This window comes from Mastacembelus armatus, chromosome 6 (genome assembly GCF_900324485.2).
Source record: "Mastacembelus armatus chromosome 6, fMasArm1.2, whole genome shotgun sequence".
NCBI classification, from domain to species: Eukaryota; Metazoa; Chordata; class Actinopteri; order Synbranchiformes; family Mastacembelidae; genus Mastacembelus; species Mastacembelus armatus.
In genome coordinates this window covers 4,050,508-4,075,965 of record NC_046638.1, presented here as the reverse complement: position 1 = coordinate 4,075,965, position 25,458 = coordinate 4,050,508, and the positions used below count along the sequence as shown (strand labels likewise).

General features: G+C 39.4%; 1 protein-coding gene across 2 annotated transcripts; it reads right to left on the bottom strand.

Annotated features, from left to right (window-relative positions):
* Positions 1–2,385: 2,385 nt before the first annotated feature.
* mfge8b (milk fat globule EGF and factor V/VIII domain containing b) lies at positions 2,386–23,719 on the bottom strand. 2 transcript variants are annotated; one of them, XM_026311758.1, is made up of 11 exons: positions 23,525–23,719; positions 15,687–15,809; positions 15,359–15,490; positions 14,791–14,823; positions 9,792–9,905; positions 8,722–8,903; positions 8,247–8,402; positions 7,303–7,447; positions 6,222–6,406; positions 5,976–6,131; positions 2,386–5,223 (listed from the first exon to the last, which is right to left on the bottom strand). In XM_026311758.1, the coding sequence occupies exons 1-11, from the start codon at positions 23,592–23,594 to the stop codon at positions 5,080–5,082; spliced, it is 1,440 nt and encodes a 479-aa protein (XP_026167543.1). In that variant the 5' UTR covers positions 23,595–23,719; the 3' UTR covers positions 2,386–5,079. The 2 variants fall into 2 exon arrangements, with proteins under 2 accessions (XP_026167543.1, XP_026167544.1); XM_026311759.1 differs by lacking the exon at positions 14,791–14,823.
* Positions 23,720–25,458: the final 1,739 nt, after the last annotated feature.

Here is a 25,458-nt window from a genome sequence, read left to right as displayed (position 1 = left end):
ATACGGAATCAACAAAGCCCTTGGATTTGATTGTCTGTGGAACGTGAATGCCTGCTTGAAGATATTTGACAGGATAAGTGAAAACACTGAGCAGAAAAGGTCATGGGATCACCAAAGTAAAGAGACTACATCCTGAAAAGACCATAAATGTTTATTGCAATCCATCCAATAGTTGTGGCCACATTTGTTGTCTGGATGTCATTGCCATCCAGCAGCTCCAGGTTATGGTCCAAGCTCATTATTTTCTCAGTAATGCCTGAAATTGTTTGTTCGTCTTGAAAAAGTTTTATGACAGACTGCTGTCTATCACAAAAACCACAAGTAAATCTTTGATTTATGAATTTAACTGAAGCAGTAAAGTTGCTTAATTCCCAAGTTAAATTAACTTAATCAAATTTGAAGAGGCAGTATAATCAGTCAACAGTTCAAGCTCCTAAAACTCTGAAACTCCCCTCCCTGTCTGTTTACCAACTGCTGTTGATTCCTTATTTTTTCATAGCTCTCAGCCAGGGTGACGGCCATTTCCCCTCCCTGTGTGTCTCTAAGCCATTATGTCTCAGTGTGTTTGAAGAGACCAGACTGGTACTCTTCCCAGAGCCTCAGATAAAAGGTTTTGGCCTGGGGCCCCAAATACCAGCGGCCCCTGTGAACTGCTGGGTGAGTGTGACAGTGGAGGGGTGTAATTTCTGCAAGGCAGCAACGTTCAGGCTCAGAGATGAGCGGAGTGTGATCCTGTAGGCCAGAAACACGGCATTAAAGAGATGAGTGTGTTTGTTTGTGTGGATTGATTGAAGAACCAAACGGTTGATCATGTGTGACTCTGCACACTGTCATTACCAAACTCCTCATAGAAAGGATGGTTAGTCACAAAAGGTGTGTGTGTGTGTGTATGTGAGAGAGAGAGAGCGAGAGAGAGAGAGAGAGAGTGTGGTTTCAAACTGTAATGATTAGAGAGGAAAGCTTCAGGAAAAGACCAACAAAACCGTGAACTGCAGGGCTCAGAGTGACAGTTTCCAACATGATTAAAAGATACGAGGTACAATGAGCTGTAATAACAAACACTACAATTTTCTTTTTTGTAACTTACTGATATAAGTGTAGCTGTGACTAAACATGAGCATCTCCATGTAAACCCCTTCATCACCTGTTAAATCAACAATTTCAAACATTTATCTGAGCAAAAATAACAGAGGCCTTCCTCTCTTTTTAGACGATGTCACTGGAGATGTCTGTGTTGGAACATACCTGATCTAAAATAGTTGTTTTCCAGGAGTGGATCCTTCCTGTTCAAACCCTCTGTGGTGCCCACAGTTTCCTGACTTCTTTTACCCGACGGCTCCTTTCGTCCCTGGCCAGCTGTCATACCAGGAAACCAAACAAAGCCCCGCACAGAGCTGATGCACGCAGCCAGATCAAATTCTTTGTATTTTCCAAGACAGTTTTGAGCATTTCTATGAAATTTACATAGATAATAGTCAGAATTCACCTCCAGCTGTAGCGGTTATATGTACAATGACCCTGGTTTGATTTGAAAATAATACTTGGGTCATAAAGATTTGGGCTAAAAATCTAACCTCAGTAAATCTTAAGAGTGATTTGCTCAATAGGAAACTGAAATGGAAAAGAATTATGAAACAAGAAAAAAAACACAACTTCCAATATTTTCAACTACGTTAACATTTTTACCCCAAAAAACATCAGTATAGATAAGACGAATTAGCAAAATCTAGAGGTTTAAAGAAAGAAGGTTTGCCAACCCAACAATGACAGCATAAACACAACTGACATGAACTGGGAACCCAATGTAAATACGTGTCATTTAACCAAGCAGTAAAAAAATCAATCCACAATTTAAGACATTATTAGGGAGATAATGATTTTTTTTTTAAGACCGCAATTTCTAATAGGTGTCTAACATAGTAATTAGCTGGTATTTACCAATTTGGTACATGATGTGACATCAGCCATTTTCCTCAAATACTACTGTTGTACTGAACACTGCAAAAACACTCATCTACTGCAATAACTGTATGAATATATTTTCATATGATTGTTTGGTTCAAACCTTCCAGGGATTTTCCAGGGAAGTCAGTGTGACCTCCACAGACTGTAATGAGACTGAGAAGGGACGTGCCCTCCTCGGGTGAACATACCTTTGGAAGATTATACTGTGGTAGAAAGGGAGATTAGGCCCGTGGGGCGTTTAAATGCTAAACAGGCAAAAAGACCCTCAGTGCTTCTGGTCTTTTGATCTTCCACCTTTTTAAATGGAAAACAGCTCCAATGAATTCAGCATTATGATTAACAATATTCCCTAAATGTTCTTCCTAGGCAATTGTTGTACTGTTCATGCAATTTAGAGTCAATTATAAGAAAATTGACATCTGTTTTTAACTTTATTTATTCTTAATTTTAAGATACAAAGGCCAAACATTAAGGAATCCTCTTAGAAACACAATGCTGGAAAATAAAAATCCTTACATCCAGTCAAAATTTCATGAGGTTACAAGTCAGTATAGCAAGAAATGAACTCATATAACCATAAGAAAACAATGTCATACTTTTTTTGATCAATCATAAAAAACCTGAAGAGCAAGGAAACAAGATATCTACAATTATTTGAACACTGATATCAGTGATGTCACCAATAAAAATCAGATCAGCTCAACTGAGCAACACTAGTCAATAAAACACTAGACGTTGATAACCAGGGTGACTTCTCATGGAATCGTCTGCAACAATAATATTGTACAGTGTTTGACACCAACATCCATCCTCGACCTCTCAGTGGCACTGCTATCCCCTCATGCATTTTTAAAGATCATGAATTTATTCATTGTTATCAAAACTAACAGTATAATATTGCACAAGCCCATAATTCATAATTCATGGGGTGAAAAGGTTCAGAATACTGTGACGGGGGCAGCAGAAGCAGATGATATGCCAGGTCTCGTCCAGTGGAACCGTAAAAAATCTGTTTCAATTTGGTTTTGATCTTACAGCCTTATCAGCAGGGCCACAGCTTTGAACTGGTGGCTTAATATTGGACCCTAAATAAATAGTCTGCAGCAAACATCAACATTTACCAATAATGAACAGACTGCAGCACAAAACTACGATATATATGCATGTCACATGTTAACACTAAGCAACCAAAGCAAGAGTTTGCCTGAGACTTTTGAAACTCAGTTTAATCCAGAAAAACTATTTTCTTTTTTTTTCTCTACCTGTAATAATGAATATGTTCAATGTATGTTCTTCTCTGTACAGTATTGTTTTTTTCCTTTTTGGATATATCAAACCACAAAGTGCCATAAAATAAGAAACGGGGTGAACACAGCTAGAGGTGAGGGAGTGAATGAGTGGGTTAGTAGCGTTTTAGTAGCTTTTACTGGAAATTAGGAGCACATCTGCTTTGACCTGAGACGATAACATAACTTGTAACCTCTACACTATGATTAACCTCTCAGTTTGTAAGCATTACATGCAGTTATTGGATTGCTTCAACATTGTCTATTAAGATAGTAGTTATCTGTTGTTAGAAATTATTAATGGATCTGATAATCACAGAAAAATTAGGCATCCTAACAATAATCAGTGCCTTTCAAACAGCCTTGTAAAGATGAGACTAATTAACTGTAAACTGATTGTGATGGGGTTTAAAAGAAACCACCTCATGAAATTTGATAAACATCTATGTAGCAGTAAATATGAATACTGCAGTAACAGTCATACGTACATAAAATGTGATCCAATAAGTAAAATAACTCCCAAAGTGGAAATAATTTTAAGAATTTAAAACGAGTTTTGTCCATTTTTGGCTGAAGATGCCATAACAGCAACATGTGCAGATCTCAGTCAGATATTAACTTTCACAAGACCAATGGAGCCTAAACACTGATCTCAAAGTCAGTTTGTGTTGTTTCTAACATCCTGCCTGTGAATGAGCTCATATCCCCTGACTGCTAAACTGAGTAACTATTCATTGATTACTAATCTATCTGATTCATCTTTTGTCCTGTGTATTTATATTTTTTTAAAATAAACCTGACACTTATTGGGCTAAATTTCATGTGATGGTGTCAATTGGGCCAGGATTTGAATTTATTTATTTTTCTGAGCAGTATAGTAAATGAGGACTGGTTTGACTGTGGCCATTTTTCTATTACTGGCTACTACACATACTGTTCATGTTCAATGGTAAACTCTTAGACTTCAAACAAGCTGTACACTGGAAAACTGAGGATTTTACTGTCCAAACCACTGTAGGAATATATGGGAAATACTGTCTCTCACTCACTCACACACACGGCAGGACACTGTCATTTTCAGGCTTTCCCCTCAAAGACCATCAAACTTGCATGTATGCCGGTTTTTAAACTTTCGTAGATGACTTGCTAGTTTCTTCCCCACAAAATAACTATTTATATATATATATATATATATATATATATATATATATATATATATATTTGGGGTTTTTTTTGGTAGTGATGGGGATTTATCAACTAAAACCATCAATGTCCTCTAATGAGCCTATATATTCTATTGTGTGTCTTTGGGGAAGAGTGCTCAGTGATAGGACATGTGCAACCTGGCAGGTGGTGCTTATGTACATCTCCAGCTGTGGAGGTTCAATGCTCCAGGTAGAACAGACATACAATCGGAGTCCAGGTAGCACCAACAGATACAACAGCCATCTTGTTCCCCTGGCCCATGGCACAGGGATGAGGAAATCACCACCTTTAAGTTGGCTTATAGATAGAACAAAAGTCTGACTCCAGCTCTGCTTAGTAACAAATGTTTCACAGATTTGATTCAGGTGGAAAACAGAGCAATTCAGGGAACAGAGAGAGGACACAGTTAAGTTTAACTAGTAACAGTGGTGATGAGTAACATCACCCACCACCAAATAGCCAGTGGTGTGCTACTCTGGTGTTTGCTGCTCCCTAGTGCTGAAAGCAAGGCAGTGCAGGTGTGGGTCTGGTGGGAGAAAAACGACAAAAGAGGTGAAGAAGGGGAGGGGACTGGAGGTAGAGAAAGAAGGAGGAGGATGGATTCATCAGATATTGGGAGGAGCTACTCGTCACAGCCCAGGAGCTCCATTCGCAGGGTGATGCGGTCGTGCCACTCCCACGGCAGGATGCGGACATATCGACCATAGAACGGTGGCTCAAAGATGTTCTTTTTGTGAATGTTGTTGTCACTGTTACCTGGGAAGATCTGGACAGAGAATAGCAGCCAATCAAAAAAAGGCAGGTGAAAGGGCAGGGGTACACCCTGGACAGGTCACCAGTCCATCACTGGGCCACATAGAGACAAAAAAAAAAAAGTGTCCATAAAATACTAAGAAGAATGCTTTTGGAGTTAAAGGTCCAGTTTGCATATACTGTATATAATTAAATTGTTTTCATGATTAAAGCACACTTAAAGCAAACTGTTGTCTCAGCTAGATACAAACGAATGGATGAAATCAAATATGTATATTGCTGGAATTATAAACAAATGTAATCAAGTCAACAACTGAACTTCAGCCATGAACATTTAATGTCAGAGCAAATGGTCACTGTTTAACATCCTTGACTGACTTCATTTGGCCGTACTTGGGTGCACATCTGGCAGATAAAATTATTTTTACATTACAAATGAATGCATGCAAACAACTAATCAGGTCCAGGTCAAGATGATTGGTTCCAGGTGTGTATTCTCTGTCTTGGCCAGATAAGCCATAACTCCATTCTCTAACATGGCTATTTAACACCACATTAGTAAGCAACCTTCTGCAAAAGGTGACTATATTTGTTACTTTTTATACAGCACCTTGAACAACAGTGTACACTCCTATCAGATTATTCATTTATTTGTCTAGCAAATTTTACATGCTGCCATAATGCTGTACATGGGCATAAACAGGATTCATTATTGTATTTTTTTTTTTTAATTCAACATGTAGGCATATGCACAGCTGGACTGACCTTGTCTCTCCTTGTGGTCTCATCTTGCACAACGGTCCAAGACTTTCCATCATCACTGTGAGCCACTTTGAAGGCTGTGACAAACTGGATGGAGCCAAAGTCTTTGGCCCCCTGTGTGATGATTCCTGTGATCTTTTTGGGGGACAGCAGGTCCACCTGAGGACAAAAGCACAGCTTCCCTTTACAAACACAGCATTGGGCAAGTTCAAAAATGCCATGCAGCTCAGTTCTGTCCATCTCTCCTACCTGCAACCACTCAGATCGGTTGTTGGTGGCGGAGGTCCAGGCGTTGGTCTTGCCCTGTTTGTCCAGTCGGGCGTAGTGAGGATGCCAAGTGAAGGCCTCGATGCCCCATGTGCGGAAGGTGCTGGAGGCTGTGATTTGACGGTCAGACACCAACCGGGACTTCATGCCCATTGGTTCTGAACAACCTGAAGTGTTTGAATATACTGTGGAGGTGAGACCAGGAAGGTAGACAGAGGAAGAGACAGAAAAGAGGAATGGCCAGCCAGTGAACTGAAGCAGCAACAGACAAAGATGGCATGGAGGACCAGAGCAGAAGATGCAGTAGTCACAGACATTGCACACACATGAAAAGCTTTGCATTTAGCTGATCTCCTATCATCACAAACAGTGATCCTCCACAAGTTTGCAGTTTCTTATACTCTATGTCATTGCACATATGAGCAGAATGCCGATTCTGACGTATAAGCAAACTTGTGACTGACAAGGGACCAGAAAACAAAAACTACACATATAGGCCTTGCAGTTTGGCAGTCATGCATAAACTGGGATGTGGGAGGAGAACACAAACTGATCTGATAAATGAGATGCCCGTCAGCCAGCAGGTGCCATGAAAATCACACTGGCTTAGGTTAAATGAAAAGAAAGATGAACAGACATTTCTTGAAACACAGAAGACTTAAATCTAGCATTATGTTTGCCTGCTTATGATTCAGAGTGTGTTTATGGCAGAGAACACATTCGTCATATTAATCATCTATCTAATGTAAAGCTGCCAGTAGTATTATAGTAAAATATGATCATATGGATTTAATGAGAGCTTTAGAAGTCATTGTGGAATACATTCGTCAAGTTACTTAGTTGTGAAATCCTCTGAGTAATACCCGTTGAAATATGATCAATCACTGAGGTTAGGCCTGAAATTAATTACCGAGTAAACAGATCATAAATTCTGGAAAAGAAAATATTTCCCTTCCTGCTAACAATTTTCCCCACTTGGAGTTTGAATGACTTCATTTTGTTTGAGTGTGTAAATATCCATGCAGCACAGGTATGCTGTATGTTCTTTTCTGTGCGAGTTTACCGTTAAGCTCACAGCCCACCAGCTCCATGCGCAACGTGCAGGCCTTGCGACACACAACAGGGATAATGCGGATGTACTGGGCAACGATTGGGGGGTCAAACAGGTTTGTCTTAGTGCTGTCATTGTCAACATTCCCCACAAATTCCTAAGAAAGAGTGAAGAGTTAGTGTAGTGTTAGCATTAATTTGCTGTCTTCTGACTGATAATAGATATCATTACTGATTATTTCAAGCACACGGTGATTAAACTTAATCCAACAGTTTAAACTAATCTAAGAATATGCTAAACTCTAAAATCCTTACTAAAAATTAAAAAAAAAAAAAGTAAAAAGATATTACAGTCTAATAAATTTACAGCACAATGTGACAGTACATAATGCGATAGTACATAATGGTTCAGTTTTACCTTTAGTAGGGGTGGGAATCTTTAGGCATGCCATGATTCGATTCAGATGCCAATGATTCAATTAAAAAGCGGTGCATCGTTTCTATACTAGCTATCCCACTACCCGTATTCGGGTCAGAAACTATATTTCTGAATGTATTTCCAAAGAATGTCGGCCTAATTTGAATAAAGTCTGACTAAACTATGTCATTTGAAAGCAGAAAACCTAACAAGTCTAAACGTGCACACTGGCTACAAACATGCATGCATGTAGGCCATTTGTAGCCCGGTAGAATTAAAACTTGTCTGACTGCCGGAATTTATTCAATCAAACATTAACATTGATTTTAAACTTTTATGCATCGATTCAGAATTGCTTTAAATTGAATGACAATGCATCAAAAAAAACATATTTTTCCCCAGCCCTAATCTTTAGTAAATGTGTTTTGGGTGTTATAGTTTTTCACCGACTCCCTTAATAGGGCAAAGGGAACAAAAAAGCAGTTTAATACAGAGTTGTAGGCTGTAACGTATTATGTTGTGCTTAAGTGAATTCTCACATGATCCTTCCTCTGTCCATCTGTTCTGTACATGGTGTATGTTTTGCCGTCCAGACTAGAGGCAACCTTGAAGGATCTGATGAACTCAGCTGTCCCCATGCGACTGGCACCTTGAGTCACAATGCCTGTAAAACGCATCTTCCTCTGCATGTTGATCTAGAATGATAGAAAAGAACAAATATGAATTAATTGTCAATTGTCAGTAATCCAATGCAATGTTAGGGCTAAAATTATATATTTGCAATATTTATAATGTATAAGCCAAAGTGGAGTAAAGGACTACTGGCATGTGAACCTCATGAATACAAAAAAAAAAAAAAAATTATTTTGTAAAATATAGAAAAATTACTTAGGACACTAGGCAGATAAATACCCACATCTACGTACTGTATATAATCAGCCTTGAAGTCCATTATCAGTCTTCTTTATTTTGTAAATATCTAAATATATATTGCACTATTATTTTTGCTCTCACTTGTATCCATGGGTTCTTGTCATGTGCAGCAGCACTCCAGGCATTAACTAGCCCCTTGTTGTGGAGCCGGGCAAGCTCAGATCCCCAGCGCTGCAGACCCAGGAGGCTGTAGCGGACAGATGAGACTGAGATCTGGGACTCAGCAATGCCCCCTCCCTCCATGCCAAGCAGAGAAATGCAGCCTGTGTTGGAAAAATAAATGCAGTGCAATGCATGTGAGATCAGTGTGATCAACATGACCCTAATGCAAATTTGGAATCCAGAAACCTTTGTAATGGAATGGAAGATTCTTAAATTGAATCTTGTTGAAATTGTTTGTCCTTGGTTTGCATTCTTGCCCAGAACATTTTGCCCTGAAATTAACATGCAAGCCATTCTTTCTCATACAGCTCCTATACATTCCCAGGTAATACTGGTTCATACTGGCATTAGCCCAACCTGAGGGTGGAGGGCTTCAGCAGCTGAACCTAAAGATATAAAGCCTAACCTAAAGATATAAAGCTCACTAGGCCCTCTTATGTCTCACTCCTACAGACTGCCTTGCGCTATGCATGACTGCTGACCTTCTTTGCAAAGTATCTTAGGTTGCTTTGGTTTTAAATGCAACTTAAATTTCATTTTCTAATTGACACTTAGTCCACTGAATTAGTCTAATACACAACCTGCCCTATCACGTGTGTCCTAAACCCTCACTGAGCTGCTTAAACCATAAAATCTTTAAAAGATGCAGAGCCTTGAATCAGCTTAATTGAATAAAATATTGATTCTTCATTTGGTCACAGGCGCTCTATACCCTCTCGAGATACGGAGTATCGTAAAACCCAGGAGTCTGGCAGATTTCCCAATGCCATCATCTTATCTTTAGTGTCTTCATCCACTTGCACTTACTTCAATTACATGAATTTCAACAGAATGCCATTTTATTTAATTTATTAATTTTGCTCTACTGAAACTTTAAAGCATATATATATATATATATATAAAAAAGACATGATCACATTGTATCATTTTTAGCCATCTGGCCCTCATGTGAGATTGTGTAATGTGGAGTACTGGGCAGCCACACTTACGCAGTTGGCAGTGTTTGCCCACGTAAGGGGAGGGGCAGTGGCATTTGAAATCTCCATCCAGGTCCCTGCAGGTGCCACCATTCTCACATGGTTGCCCAGCACAATCGTTCACATCTAAAGAGAAAAAAAAAAAAACAAATCACACCATGTCTTACTAAAATCGAGCATAAACAGTTTATTGTTCAGTGGTTAGCAGCCAATCTGGAAGTTGACTTCAGTTAGAAATGTGCTTAAAGATCATCTCATGCTTAAGAATCATGTTTTCATGTATCTTCTGATGTTTCACACTGAGGTTAGTTGAAGCCATGCCAAAGTGCTGGAACTGCAGCAGAGAAAAAGCTAGAAGGTTGTTGCTTGTCATTATACAGTTAATGTAGCCTTAATCAAAATAAATGGTATTTTAAAAAAGCTGCACCCGGAGGCCATGTGGTCAGGATGGGAAATATTGTGTGTGTGTGTGTGTTCTGCTGTCAAAAAAGAAGTTCTTCATATTGCCTCTTGATGGCGCCCACACCATTTCTAACTGTTCAGCCCAAAGACTGTTAGAAGAGAAAAACAAATCAGTGGAATTAAACTCCTTTTCAGCTCTCACCCACAAGAACTGTTAATGTGACTAAACCAGTTTCAAACATACAACACAATGACCACATATGCAACAAACGGGAATTTCAGTCAATCTCTGAATATGTAACCTTAGTGGTTGGGTTGTTATAAACAAACAGGCAGGCAACACAGATGTCATGTTTCTACCCAACAAATGCACACATGGTAGCATCTACCCACATGCTCTCCCCATAAATAGCTCCATATCTAAACATTCATTTTCACACGGTCACAGAAGGAATACAGTAATTCTCAAATGTGCATCAACAAATTCTGCAAAATGAGGTCCACAGTTGCGACACTTCTGGTTTTTGGAGCTCAAAGTAAATCTATATATATATATATATCTATATCTATCTATCTATCAAGGCATCTGAATATTTCAAACAAACTCTATACTCATCTTGATAGCCAATCAAGTCTGAATTAAGTCTGAATCGAGATAAGATGATATAATGTAAGAGTAGCTTCAGGTTTTACTTGGAGAATGCATAAAAGGGCTTTTTCAATGCCAAGTGTGAATATAATTGAATTAAGTATTCTAAATTATGTAACTAAATAAGAAAATGGGGAGTAAAACACAAGGCTATTACAAAGTACTACAAAGAACAAATTTATAGCACCTATATTTAGCTGCTAACAGCTAGCACCAGAGACCAGAAAAAGTCAAAGATTATTCATTACTCATTTGCTGCCTGAGGAACAACATAATTCTAATATGTAGAGATTAATTCTCTAAAGCTTTCCCAAATTTAAACATTAAGGCAATTTAACATGACAACTGGGCAAAATGTTATGACATAATAGCCAACTGTCTCTACCTTGTAACATATAATATCAAACTTACAACTCAAGAGACCAATTTCAGTAACATGCAATGTGTGTCAGCTGGTTCTCTCTCCAGTAAGAGGATTGGACAAAGGAGGAGGAGAATCACAGCTTGGTCATCTCCAGGCACTAATCCATTTATGACCAACACTGGGGAAGTCAGTGGAGGGAGGAGTCTGAGGAGCAGGGAACATCCCTTAGACAAGTAGACAGAGATACACTGACACCCCAGAGTACGGCAATGCAGAGCTGAAATGCATAGTCATGGATCTCTGTTTAACAGCAACCATTACATACACACAGAACTACTTCAGGGTGAAGGTCTTGTCAAATGTTAGCCATGAAAAACAATGAGATCAGATGTCACACATATTTAGCATTATTTGCAAAGGGTGGCCTGTATCCAACAAACCCTATGGCTTAGAAACAGCATGCTACCACAATAATTAGACTGTCAATATCTGTCTCAGCATGAAGCAAAAACCAATACAAATCTCATGCAGCTTGTTTGAAACTTGACCCTGATCAATGCAAAATCAAGGTCAGCTAGCAACATATGCAGGATCAGTAAAGCTACCTATGTCCTGAACCTGAGCTGCGGGCAGCAGGATTTGGTCCTAAAAAAGGTGCAAGTGTGTCAAAGAGCACTAAATATGGGGAAAAAAAAAAAAAAAAGTTAGTTAACCTTCAACCTTTGAGTCACATTTATACTGGTAATGTACAGTAGCAAGGTTAGCATTTGCTTCCAGTCGCTGAAAACAAAAAAATAAATTAAATAACCTATATTTAATCTTCCCTCCTGTTTCCATGGTACATCAACCAAGAGGGTACATTAAAGCCATTATGGTTAACAGATAAAACCGCAGATGCACTATTAAACAGAATAAGGCTGAAAGGTTTCATGTGTTATTTTCTGTGCAGTGGGCTGGCCACAGCACACAGAGGGCCAGCTGTACCCAGAATAGCTTTAAATCAGATCTTTGCCAGGGTGTCACTCTGCTGGAGGATACAGAGCTCTGAGATGAAACCTCTGAAATTGTAAAGTACAGTATATTTACTAAGCATATTATTTAAAAACTGTCTCTAAATGCTCACTCAATAGATCAAGTAACAGTGACATCAGATCCTGTGCACTGTAAATGATAGCTGTAGCTCTTAAATCATATATTTCTGTAGTTAGGAACTTTACAGTTCTCAACTTCCCTTAACTCAATATGGAATTGTTCAGTTTACTTCTTTATATTTGATTGAACTTTTACTAATCAGTTTATTTTCTTTATTGCAACTATACAGAGGGAACTTAATGAACATTATGGTCAGAGAAATCAAGTTTAAAAAAAAAAAAAACAAACAAAAAAACAAAACAAAACATATGACTCATTTCCTTGTGGCCTGAATGAAAAGTGTAATATGGTGAAAACAAGAGGAGTTACAAATGTGAATATACAGGTCTCAACTTTAAGAGAAAATATCAGAATCCTATTAAAGAGCATACTACGTATATATATATATATTTTTTTAAATAGGTCAGGTTTACCAGAGCTCCAAAGAGACAACTGGATAAAAGCTTTATATCAAATGACCTCTCTTAGTTTAAAAGCAACTTAATGGCATTATCCAATAACACTTTAGTTTAAACCCTTAAAACTGTAGAGTTTTGTACACTAAGCTGCACTGATTTTATATGAGCACCCTCTGTAGTTAATCATGATTAAAGTCGTTACTCTGTGGCCGTTTTCTTGTTTACCTGTCAAAGTTCAGTTACTCCACGCAAAACACCTACCAGCTGCTTCTGCTGCTTAAGATAATACGATTCAAGGTGATGAGCTTTGGAGGTCTAATAGGCTAACCTAGTTTGTTTAATGTAGACAATAGTTAACCAGGAAATGCACACCAGGCTTAGTCAGATCCATGACAAACATGTGTATATTATATATACATGTTCCCTGTACTCCATAGGGGATATGGAGCCCAGTCTGCCCACACAACCACATCCTGGGAGGAGCCGCAATCTCAGAGAGCAGTACATTCATACACGGACCCCACTGGTTACTTTCAAGAAGCAAATAACAGCCTTAATGTGTTATGAAAATCTATGGTTTAAGGACTGAAAACAAAAAGATTCCCGCTTTCCTCATGTTTTCCTTCTATTTGCTTTAGCCTAGAATGAACAGCTATTACATCTCTCTGCATCGCCATACTTGAATCTCCCCACACATACACTCCTCTCTGCAACCCATAAAAGCTTTTAGGCCAATTTGACAGGACAGTCAGAAATGCTACAGTCAGACCTGAGTTGTGAGTGTGACATTGTCAGGAGGGCAGACTTAATTCACTGTTCCGCCTCCGTATTCACTTTTTCACCCGGCAACAGTAGCAGCGCTGACGTTGCGAGTGCTCAGCATGGACCGTCACTTTCTGTTGGCTAGACTGGCTAGATGTGTATGCTAAACAGTCTGTAGAAAAGATAAGCAGTGTGTGGCTGCTCATGTGGGATGTGAAGCACACACGTGATTAAGCTTTTTCCAGAAGATTGCCATTTTCCAAATGGTGCAATTTTCAACTATTCTTTACCCAGCTCAACCATTTCCACTTCTTTACAGTTGTATAGTCTGTTACTATTCTTTTTATGATGTAGCAATTTGTGTGTACATCATTTTCTTCTACATCAGGTCCCAGTTTCCCAACACCTGCTGTATTTGACTGTTTTCTGATCAAAAACCAGCTCACTCTCCGATCAGATACGTCTATGCATCATGACCAGCAAGAGGACTGCAGTGACATTCCTCAACTTCTAATTAAGCTGCTTTGAAATAGTTGCCTCAATATACATGAAGTGTGTAGTTACAGGTTTAACTCCACTACGCCTCCCTTGGTTCTCTTCAGTCAAGGGTTCTCTACAGCCTCTTTCTCAGTTTCACAGACACCATACGACCAGGCTGCCATGTACCTCATTCCTTCTCCACACACATACAAATTAGAGGACACTTAAACTGTCACAACACAGTCATTAGTAACTGAATGAAGAGGGACCTCCCTGACCCTGTAGTCCTCAGGGGGGGTTCTCACAAACCAACACAGTCAAATACATTCTCATCATTATCCTCAAGGCAATGTCTAATTAGTATAAATACCTGCTCTTCAGAGGGCTCTTATTCTGGCTACTAGCAGCCAGCAGGCTGCCAGGGCCTTTGAATGTATAAATTTTGATGAGCTGTGATTTGTGGTTCTCCTAACTTCACTAAGATTTGAGGTATGAGGGAGATGAACAACAAATCTTTCAGTATGAAAATGTTTTCCTGTTAGGGAGTATGAATTGATAAAAAGGCAGTGCATCTCACCCTGACCTGGTCTCATTGCTACTTCTGCTGCTGGCATTGACTCAGAAACAAGGAGAGATAGAGCTGACCTCAGTGCTTCCTTGTGTTTGCATGTTGTATATATGTAATTGAATTTTTCAGCCTCCACATGCAGCCAAGAGAACAGAGAGCACCTGGATCCAAGCAGAAAAAAAGAGATCCAGTGGAGAATAACTACACACATTCTCACATCCCAGTTTTACTGTTACCTTTATTCGAACTTAAATCTGCCCCTTGGATACCTAGGATGAAAAGGGCATACATTGTCAGACACAAAATACACAGGCTTTTCAAAAAAGTCCTACTGGATTCCAGCTAAAGCAAGTCTTCCTGCACACTTGGCCACTGTTCTTCTGCCGCCTTCTTGAGCAAACAGTAGCCATCTGTCTCTGTGTGCAGGGCTGTAAGCAATTGGAGACGTGCAGCACATGTTCCCACATTTGTGTCCTTCTCTCAGGCTGACCATAACTGAACCAACCTGGGCTGAATGACGTGTGAATGAGGCTCTCATAAGGATGGCAGCTGTCTATCTAGTGGCCGGCACTCAGATTAGTTTTATCTGTGTAAGTGTATGATGAGGGACACAAGCAGGGGCCTCATAAGACTTGTAAATTACAGATAAATAATACCAGTTAATTAACTGTTAATAGAGGAATTCAAATCTGCAGCTGGTAAAAACACCCCACGTCTTATTCATAAAACTCCATAGGGCAAACTCAGAATTGCTATCAGCAATTGAAATAATGCTGATAAAGTCAAAAGTGAGCACAGACTTACTGTTCTGGCAGTGAACTCCTTCAAAGCCTGGCTGGCACTTGCAGATATACTCGCTGAAGACATCACCTCGGCGGGATTGGCCCGTCACCTCACAGATGGCATCATTCTTGCAGGGGTTGGGGTTACAAGGGCCTTTTGGAAAGAAGAGGAACACAAAAGGAAGGAGAAGAGAGCCAAGTTACACTAAGGTTGAGCAGAACTGTCCATGTGTCCAAAAAAAAAAAAAGTTTCTTTTTTTCCCCCCAGTAACTGGGTCAGGGTGGAAGACAAAAGGGTACTGTAACATTTGGTACAGATTGTTCATTTTGACCTCTGACACATGACTTACCAGTCTCAGTCTCATTGCACATTTCTCCAGAGAAGCCATCAGGGCAGATACAGATGAAAGGAGCTCCTGCTCCAGTCACACAGGTCCCTCCATTACTGCACACATTCACCTCACAGTAATCACCTACAGACGAAGTAGAAATCAGGTTTACTAATACAGCAGATTTAAAGTGGTACTGAGACAAAGGAAATTCATCACAACAGTGTTTTGTCAATTAGAACAAGCTCAGAATACAAAAAGTAAAAAGTGGTTATCAGTCAGTAGGATGACACTGAAAATAGAAAAAAAAAAAAAGAAAGTAAAGCAAACAGAGGAAAAAGTAGAAGACAGCATTTTTTACAAGTTCAGTCCAAAGCACTGCACCTTTCTCACTTTCAAATCAGCTTCAGTTTTTTGGTCACTGTTTAGCCCTTACCTGCACAGACGATTGGGGAATGTCAGAATGACAGCTGAGATTTCAAATAACTAATTTTACTATACAGAATGAGTGCTGTTTGCAGAGTGCAAACTCCAGCTGAATCAGTCATTAATCCCTGACAGCTTGAGGATTCCTGTAAAACATCTGATATTTCTGGACAGGAGGATAGTTTCAACCTAGGAGTTTGGGCATTGGTTCTATTAATGTTTAGTAAATATTATTCCTTATCCTGTGGGGTGGGGGGGCAATGTTTTCTGCCATTATTGCATCTGCCATGTCACTTTGTTGTGGTGCTGAACAGCCTGCTGCAGGCTGGATGTGATGGGCTGAACAGCTGAGTAAGCCACATACACTACAATACACCGTAAACACAGCATAAACACTGGGTGCTTCCACCAGCATCACTGGAGCCTGACAATCTGGCAGCTCTCTGTGCACAAGGGAAATCATGTCAGCTAGCATTAAGTGGAAAAAAGGAACCAAGTCATGTAGTGGTTTTCAAGAACATGAAGACTGAATAAGCTATGATTTACTGTCAGAAAGCTTCATTCCAAAATACAATTTCTGAAACGTGGAAACTATGACAACACTGAAAATAATAAATTGAAATCCAAGTATGGCACTACAATTAAGTACCATAGATCCCGACAAAACAACAAGACTAAAGACTAGATCAGGTTTAAACAATAAACCACATAATTACAATCTGCATATGAATACTTAGCATTTTAAAAATGAACATTTAAATTATACCCTCATATACCCTGTTTGACACCTAAAATATGCAGTTAGTAAATAGTTAGGAACCATTTAACACCCAAGGAGATAAAGAAGGCATTTTGATGCCAACACGTATCATTTGGATAATTGTTAAGGAAATTGAGGTTGGACCCCAAGTGTGAAATTGGTGGTTTAAGCACCATAGTGTCTGCCATACAGGCTAAAAAGAAGCTCTGACCCCATTTTCTTCTACAGGGTTTCAGCTGGGCAAATCTTCATACCTCAACCAAACACACTCATGGGAGTAAATATTTTTTTTAGCTTTTATGGTAAAGAAAAGTGGCATTTTACTCATGCTGAGGTATAATTCTCAGACACCACAAGGCCATGGCTGAAAATGGCATTTCAGAGAGGCAACTTCCTGTGTATTGCTGTGGTGTCGTTTCTAACGAGACACTCACACACTCACTTTTGTGTCCTTAAAAGGATACCAAAACGAGTGTGAACTCTGGCAATCAGTGTGAGAAAATAGGTGGACTTCAGAGAGATCCATCCATCCATTATCTATACTTGCTTTTTCCTAATTAGGGTCATGGGAACCTGCTACAGTCTATCCCAGCTCTCTTTGGGTTAAAGGCAGGGTTACACCCTGGACAGGTCACCAGTCCATCACAGGCCACATATAGAGACAAACAACCACGCATGCTCACATTCACTCACTCCTATGGGCAATTTTAGAGTCACCATTCAACCTGACATACATGTTTTTGGACTGTGGGAGGAAACCAGAGTACCCAGAGAAAACCCACGCAAGCACAGGGAGAACATGCAAACTCCAGACAGAAAGGCCCCCTGCCAGGTTTTGAACCAGGAACCTTCTTGCTGTGAAGTACTTCAGAGAGAGATGAAGAATTAAAAACAAATAATTATACCTCAAATATATAGTCCACTTCTAATTTTATGATCCATTAGCAACAGTGAAGGGGTAGAGTAGGTTTGGGTCATATTCACTGAGGAAGAAAGAGATGCACTTTGCCAACATCCTGTTTGGCTGTTCATCCATTGAACGGGACTTCCCATGGCTGTTCAGTGTTATCAGTTCTGTATCCAGTGTCATGCCCTTCAAGTGATTTCAAATCTCATGGGAGTGTTAGGAAACAAGCTTGGCTGATACCAAACACATCTTTATCCCAAAGTTACTGCCTGTTTATCTTAAGGGAAAGAACACAGCCTCCCTTCCTACACTGGCAGACACCTCCCTCCAGGAAAGACTCAGTGTTTAGAAATAACTAACTCCCAAGAAATGAGCAAGTTTAATATTTCATGGGAATAATTTGATGGATGAACTCCCCTCTTTCCAATGCAAATAAAGAAAAGAGACACTCCACTTAATTCAACTGTCTCTGTAAACACTGCTTGTGGTTTGCCCTTCTGGAGGGTAATTTAGTTGTGAGACTGTCTAGGTTCATTGAGGAAATGAGATTACTGATGTATTAGTCAAAGTGGTCAGCATAGAGACAGTGGTCAAACCACCCAGGGCACCATGGAAATCCCCGAAGTGATGCCACTGTCTGTAAAATACAGGTCTGTATAAAATTACAAAGGAATGGCAAAAGTGTTTCCTTTTCCCCTAGTCACACCAGCACAGAGTTCATTAACCGATAATGGGAATTGAACAAGTTGATAGCAGAAAGGTCAGGAGACACTAAAAACATCTTTTTTGTTTTGAAACAGATGAAGATATGCATACTATGTAGCTTCCTCTCCGCATTAACTGTCAACTTCACTGTAGTTTCATTGTTTTTGAGAAATTAACGGTAGAAAAAATGAAAAACTTTGATTTGAACAATTGATTGACCCATCCCCGTTAAAAAGTTCAGTTTGCTCAAATTTATTTCCTAACATATTTTAAGACATATCTAGCTTTAGTTTTATGTGCTTATGAGATGTGCAACTTTTTTGCAAACATGCCATTATAATACTGGTGTCTAGGTTTTTAATTTATAGCACCCAACATTGAGAAAAACATTTCTATAATCATCTCTGGTGCTCAAGCTGACATCCTCAAAAGCACCTATGAAAACTGGCGACAGACAAATGATGCTATCCAAATATAAATTTACATGACGTGACGAGCACAAACAGTAACTACTAGTTATAAGTCATCAAGGATACAGCCACAAATAGATGGATATTGCAAAGCAATAAAAACATAATTCATTTGTTAAAATTACAGAAGAGCTAGGAGTAGCCAACATAGTCCCCGCTTTTATCCTAAACACACTAACAGATTAGGAAGGTATGTGGAGTTTGTTTGGCAAAACAAGCCACTTCCACTGGGCATTGTGCTTTTCTCACTCCTTATGAGTCATGGTCTGTGCTTTTCCCATGATGCCTCAGCCCAAGTATGAGGTTGAAATACCAGCCCAAATACACAGAGCCGTCAGGGCAAACCTCACATAATGATTCAGCCCCGAGAGAGACAACTAGCTAGGGACAGGGTGTATTTGAATCTATAAAAATCTGAGCCTCAGATCTGACAGTATATAGTTTTAAATACAGACCTACTGTTTGTATAAGGGCTGATAAAATGCAAAGGTAAGCATGTAGCAAATGCAAACTTAAAGAATGAATGTACAGTAGGTATTTCGGCACCAAGGTATCTCTCAGGATAGTCTGATAACAGCTGCTACTCAGTGTGCTTACAGCTCTAAAAATAATGTAAGCTCATACTGACCAAAGTATTAAACTATCATTGCTTCTGTACACAACTTGGCAAAATACATTTTCAGAAGCTCAGGCTTATATCAAAAATGATTGCAGTGATGTGGTTAGTGCTTCTGGCAGCAAAGCACCCAAGTCATCTGTTTACTTAAACAGGTGAGTGACAACACAAAACACAGCACATGTTCCCTGTACAAGCTTCATAAACAAGGTCATTACAGGCTGACCTTCTGGCACTGGAAGGATTGGAAGTGATCTGAGTCAACATTACCCAGGTGAATAGACAGAGGAAACCCTAGCCCTTTATAAGGCTAAGCAAATGTCACAACAACAGATTAAAGCACTTTAGGATTGTATGGCAAAACCTGCTCTAGTAAGTTATTTAAGGGCTCCGAGCCAAGGTTATGAAGATAGGAAAACCATTTCAGGACACAAAGGGTTTGAGTGGACTCTGGAGACTTTGTGCAGCCTAAATTAAAGACAGTGGCAGACAATTACAGAAAATATACCATGAATACCTCAATACAAATTTCCTCAGATTGATGCGGCACACAATCATTTCTATTTTAGAGAGGGTTCCCTAACAAAAGTTTTTCATGTGAAAATACACAGTGCAGGGCCATCGGCAAAAATCTCTTACTCTCGAGTTATTAAAGATGACATGAAGAAAATCAGTGGTCCACAGAAACAATAATACACTTTGGTTAAAAAGGATTGGAAGAAATTAACTTAAAGAACTATGGACACAGGTTTGGTTAAAATGAGCTTAAAGTCAGAGCTCTAAGTCCCCTCCATACCTGGCGATTGTATAGGGGTGGATAACCACACAGGAAACACATGAATGAATGTGAATATATTGTGTGTGCGCGCACATGGCCTAAAAACAGTAATAGCGGTTCTGTAATCTGCCCTGCTCTGTCTCACACATGCACACACTTGCATGTTCACACATATTGGCTGGCAGGCAAGTCTGGGAACTCGGTGTTCCAGAAAGCCAAGCAGAGACGTCTGTGTCACTCACGCACACACACACAGCATGCAAGCCTTGTTCAAACTGTTAACGATGCTGAAAGATAATAAAAAGGCTCGAGACCTGTAGAGTGCCAATCTACTCTGACCTACCACTGCCAAACTGTACTGCTGACTGCTGGAGACATAAGGAGAAGCAAACATGGACATGCAATAGGAAGTGCATTTATTAAGGCCAGGCCACCCATGTCTTTAATCAACATGAGCCTTTTGAATATGATGATTAGCTGGACTCCAGCTGCAGGTGAGCTTTCTGTAATCTGAAAATGCTACTCCAGAGCAGCACAGTCATCTGCTGCTGCTCCAATAAATAAAAAAAGGACAGCCAGCTGCTAAAAATACACATGAGCATCACACGCCATCAACAAATCGACACGCTGTTCACTGAAGCACTGTAACTGAAACATAGCCTGGCACAATGTCACAACACTTTAAACTGGATAGTGCTCTACTTGTATTTCCTGTGGTTCTAATATTTCTTTTTGAGTTCAAGTAGTACTGATTTTCTCCTTAGCGCAACGTTGAAACTCATGTGACCAAGTAAAATATTCAACACTGCAGATTGGAAATTGGGGTGAGAGACTAATAAAGTGGCCCAAATTAGAAGATACTCCATATTGTGATGAAACATTGATAAGGATGTTCAGAATTCAGATAGAAGAAATAGACCCAGTCCTGGCCTGAGGGATTTGGTGAGAGAAGTAATAAAGTCATCAGTGCTGAAGAAGGCAGACACCTTAAGGGAAGACCCAGTACAGTCAGACAGTAGGGACTGGATTTGACCACATGCATTTGTGATTTTCTTAAACACATTTTACAATTTAACATTTAGCCAACTTTTTCATTACAATTTTTCAATATTTTTGCTTTATTGAATATGATTATCAAAAATCTTATAATTTTGGTTGATATGGCATTTTGAAATCTGACATCTAATAATATTCTACCAATATTCAATATATAATGTAACTTTATCTTACATCAATCAAATTTTACTTTTTTACTCCACTACACTTATTCAATAATTTTAGTTACTTTTAGATTAGATCAACAAAGCAAAATACTGTATAGTAAGACTTTATTCATCCCTAGTGAGAAATTAAGCTACACTACAGTACATACAGTCATTCAAAATTATTACATTCAAAACATCATGTAGTATAGTTAAAATTAGCTTCAGCTTTACCAGCTGTAACAAAGTGATCTACACAATAACAGAAGCTAGTATACATCAATTTACTTTGATGTGAAATGTGCCATCCAATACTAAGCTGTGGTATTACTACTATTAGTATTAGTACTTCTTACACCCACAGTATTTAGACCAGTTTCAGACAGTGTCCATATGCACCTGTTTACGTCCACAAACTACGTATGTATACATGCCATGTCGTTGGCACATCATCTGGTTATATTTAGCCATGGTTCACTCAGCTGCCATCAAATGGTCTAGTCCTGAGACAAGATTGCCTAAGCTCTGAAGCTCTGACAGAAAACCATTTTTCTCACATAAGCAGAGAGACACCAAATGAGTCAATACCTGCTGTATTGAGCAAGTGAATGATGGGGGGGGGAGGTCCTAGTGAGTGCTGCTGTGGGTGGAAGTTCAATGGCATGCCTATGTTGGCAGCTACATCTGGAAAAGTGACTCAGTGCTGAGGTCAGGGCAACCACACCTATTCCCCATGGCTGTCCCATCCCTGAGCTGTTTATCTTCAGGCTTCAAACATGTTTAGTTTCAAACCAAACCGAAAGGTATACAAAAAATGTATCAAACACTGTTCTCTGTACAAGTAAGTCATGCAACTTCAGTGGCTCTGTCAAAGTGACAACATGACACAAATGCAACAAGGATGCAGTGAAATGCAATATTTAAGTCAACTATAGCAGGTTAAAAAGGGTTTCAAAGGCAGATATATCACATTAAGAATTTTAAGCAAATGATATAAAACCAAATTTATAAGTAGAAAGGACTTTCAAAAAAAAAAAAAAAAAAATCACAGGCATTATGTGCTTTAGTCTCTCATGGTATTTCCTGCAAATTTTCCAATAAAAGTATGAAACACTGGGAAAACTGCCTGAACTCTGTGGGTGAGCACTGATCACTCAAGTGTAAAAGGTTGACTGTTGGTCAAACTCAAGAATCAAAGGGGTCTAAAGGGTTTTTATCTGATAAGAAAAAATGTGTTTTTCCACAGAGCAGTCTGAGCATTAAACTCAAGTTACAAATTTTTCCTGACACTGTGAAAGAAGTGGAAGAGGAACATTTGGAAAATACATCATCATACCAAAGAAAACATTTGTGATGCATTCACCTAAGCCTGAGCCAAGCCTGCGAGCAAAAAATGAAGGCAGGAAAATCAGGCTTTGTCTGTTGGCCTAAATGGGTTTGAAGCATGGAAATGCAAACAAAACCTAGTCCCAGTGGCATGGGATTAACATTGGATAAATATAATAGCCAGCCATGCGACGCTCACTCTGCTGCGCACAAGTCTTTTTCTGTGACCACTCAAAGGTTTACAACGAGACCTACAAGAAAATGAAAAACACGATACCCTCGGCTAAAAAAAACAAAACAAAAAAAAAAACATTTTTCTCATAGTGTACAACAGCTTCAGAACCAATGCTTCACTCCGCACATTCCCACACGTCCTGTCCACTTGCTCAAAGCTCACTTGAACTTGTGGACCTACAAATGCCCGTTACTTTGGTGATGAATTCACGGTGCCACTATTGTGCCAGGCTTAGATTAAATCTTCACATACCAAACATGATCCCAGAATTAATAAAAACAGCATTTCCACTGCGTAAAGTTAAGAAAAACACAGGAATAGAAACGGTGAGAAACAGCAACTCCACAAACCAAACAGGAACTCAACGGAAACAACAACGGGCACGACAAAACAGCCGCGGTCTGAACTGTAAACAAACAAGAAGGGCAACTTACCGTTCACCCCAAACACCAGACAAGCCATGAAAAGTTTCAGCCAGACGAGAAGCCATGTGTGCCCCTTCATAGCTGCAGTTTTTCCTCAGTATTTGATAAGCTGTGGTGGGCTGAGTACAAGCGGCAGCAGGACTGACTGACTGACTGACGGACCGCGACGCTCCGGACGTTGTTGCTACTGAAGCTCGAGCTCGAGCTCGTTGTGCGCCTCTTAACACCCAGGCTTAGCGCAGGAGCACGTGCACCTCAGCTCTCAGCCAATCGCAGCTCGGTTTTTAATTGTAGCCCCGCCCCCTGATTGCCACCGTTGATTAGGAACAAAACACACTGAGGTCAGTGAACCACCCTAGAGGCTTTTAGGACTAATGTCTTGGTTTAAATTAAGTGACTTGATTCAAATCATTAATCTAAACCCTCCCCAAAGAAAATAATCTCTCTAATTATCGCAGTTTAATCTGTGGTGTAATTTAGTATTTGGTATTACACTGCCCCAATTTGTGGAGATCCCACTAATAGAGTTTGTTTGTGTCCACAATTTGGAAAATGTACTTTATTGAAATTGTAAAAATATTACAGTTAGTTGAATAGTTTGCACCCACCCACACTCACAGGTTCACAGAGACTAGTGGTTTCACTGTGTATCACTTGCTCTTATGTAATGTGATTAATTTATTGAGGAATATGAACCACTTAGACACAATATCAATCAAAACTGAATCCACATTATCAGCTAAATTTGGGCCCCTGGCTTTCAAAGGGTGCTTGTGTCACAATGTCTTTTCAACACTTTATTTTTTAGTTGATCTTCTGCTCATATGGAGCATATAACTGAATAAAATTGCGCTAAAACAATTTGTTTCATATTAAATGAAACTGAAAAACAAAAGCCCTGGTTTCTTGGTTCCTGTTTGAAAAACAGCTGACAGGGGGATCCTTGGTAAACTTGGCTATGGTGCCTAAAATGTGGATAAATGATTAAATCTTATTCATAGTAGCTCAAATTATTACTGCCAAATGAAGAAAGTCCACACAATGCACACACAGGGCTAAGAGTGTGTGAATTTCTGAACACCCATCCTAGTGTTTTCTTTCTATCCTTTTGTATTTTATATATTTATTTTTTGTCCTGGGAACATGTCCATGGTGGTCCCATGCTTGGAATCCTACTCTGAAATGCAGATTAATGGTTTTATTGTGGCAAGGCAAGAAGTTCATCTGTGGGTGTTTCTTGAGCTGGGATCCAGTAGTGGGTCAGAGTTGATTTTTGTGCTATGTGTGAGAGTGGGTGTGAAATAATTTTTTTTTTAATGCAAGTGAATCTGAGAGTGTCAGCCCCTTTCAAGCTTTGAATCTTTCACCCCATTCCTTTTGCATATTCGAATATGATTTTGCTGTAATTTTTCATCCTGGTCCTAATTTAGAAGACAAAGAGAGGCTAAATATAACTACAGTCATCTTTAAATTGCAGCAATAATATTCTCAAATGAACTCTGCCCACTTTGACTGGCAGGGTAAAATTACCCATCTGTAGCCTAGTAACAAGCCAAAGTGATTTAAATGCAGCTTGAAATGACCTCACACTTAGTGACTAGCTCAAATACAAAAAAGAAAGACTACTCTGTACTGATGATCCATTCTCATTATATATCCATGCTCGGTTTATCTCTCACATCTTCATGCGTGCCTTGATCAAATACAGTTGAAAATGTAAAGATATTTATCTCTTGGAACCACCTGGTGTGACACTTTCTCACATGCAGCACCAAAGGGAAAAAAAACCCTACCCCCAAATGACCTTTAAACATCAAAGCTAAGTCACTATGTGATGTGGAGTGAAAATAAGCACATCTTATGCTCCCTGTCAGTATAGCTTAAACAGAGGGTGAATCTACTGTACTGTGGGCACGTAAGGGCTGCGTGACTTCAGCTCCTGC

Bases quoted from the DNA above. Each gene is read 5' to 3' on its own strand.
- mfge8b (XM_026311758.1), bottom strand. From the start codon at position 23,594: ATGAAGGGGCACACATGGCTTCTCGTCTGGCTGAAACTTTTCATGGCT. The intron at 8,403-8,721 runs GTGAGAGCAAAA...CTATCATTCTAG, and splicing joins ACAAGAACCCATGGATACAA to ATCAACATGCAGAGGAAGAT. The intron at 6,407-7,302 runs GTAAACTCGCAC...CAAACACTTCAG, and splicing joins GGTGGGCTGTGAGCTTAACG to GTTGTTCAGAACCAATGGGC.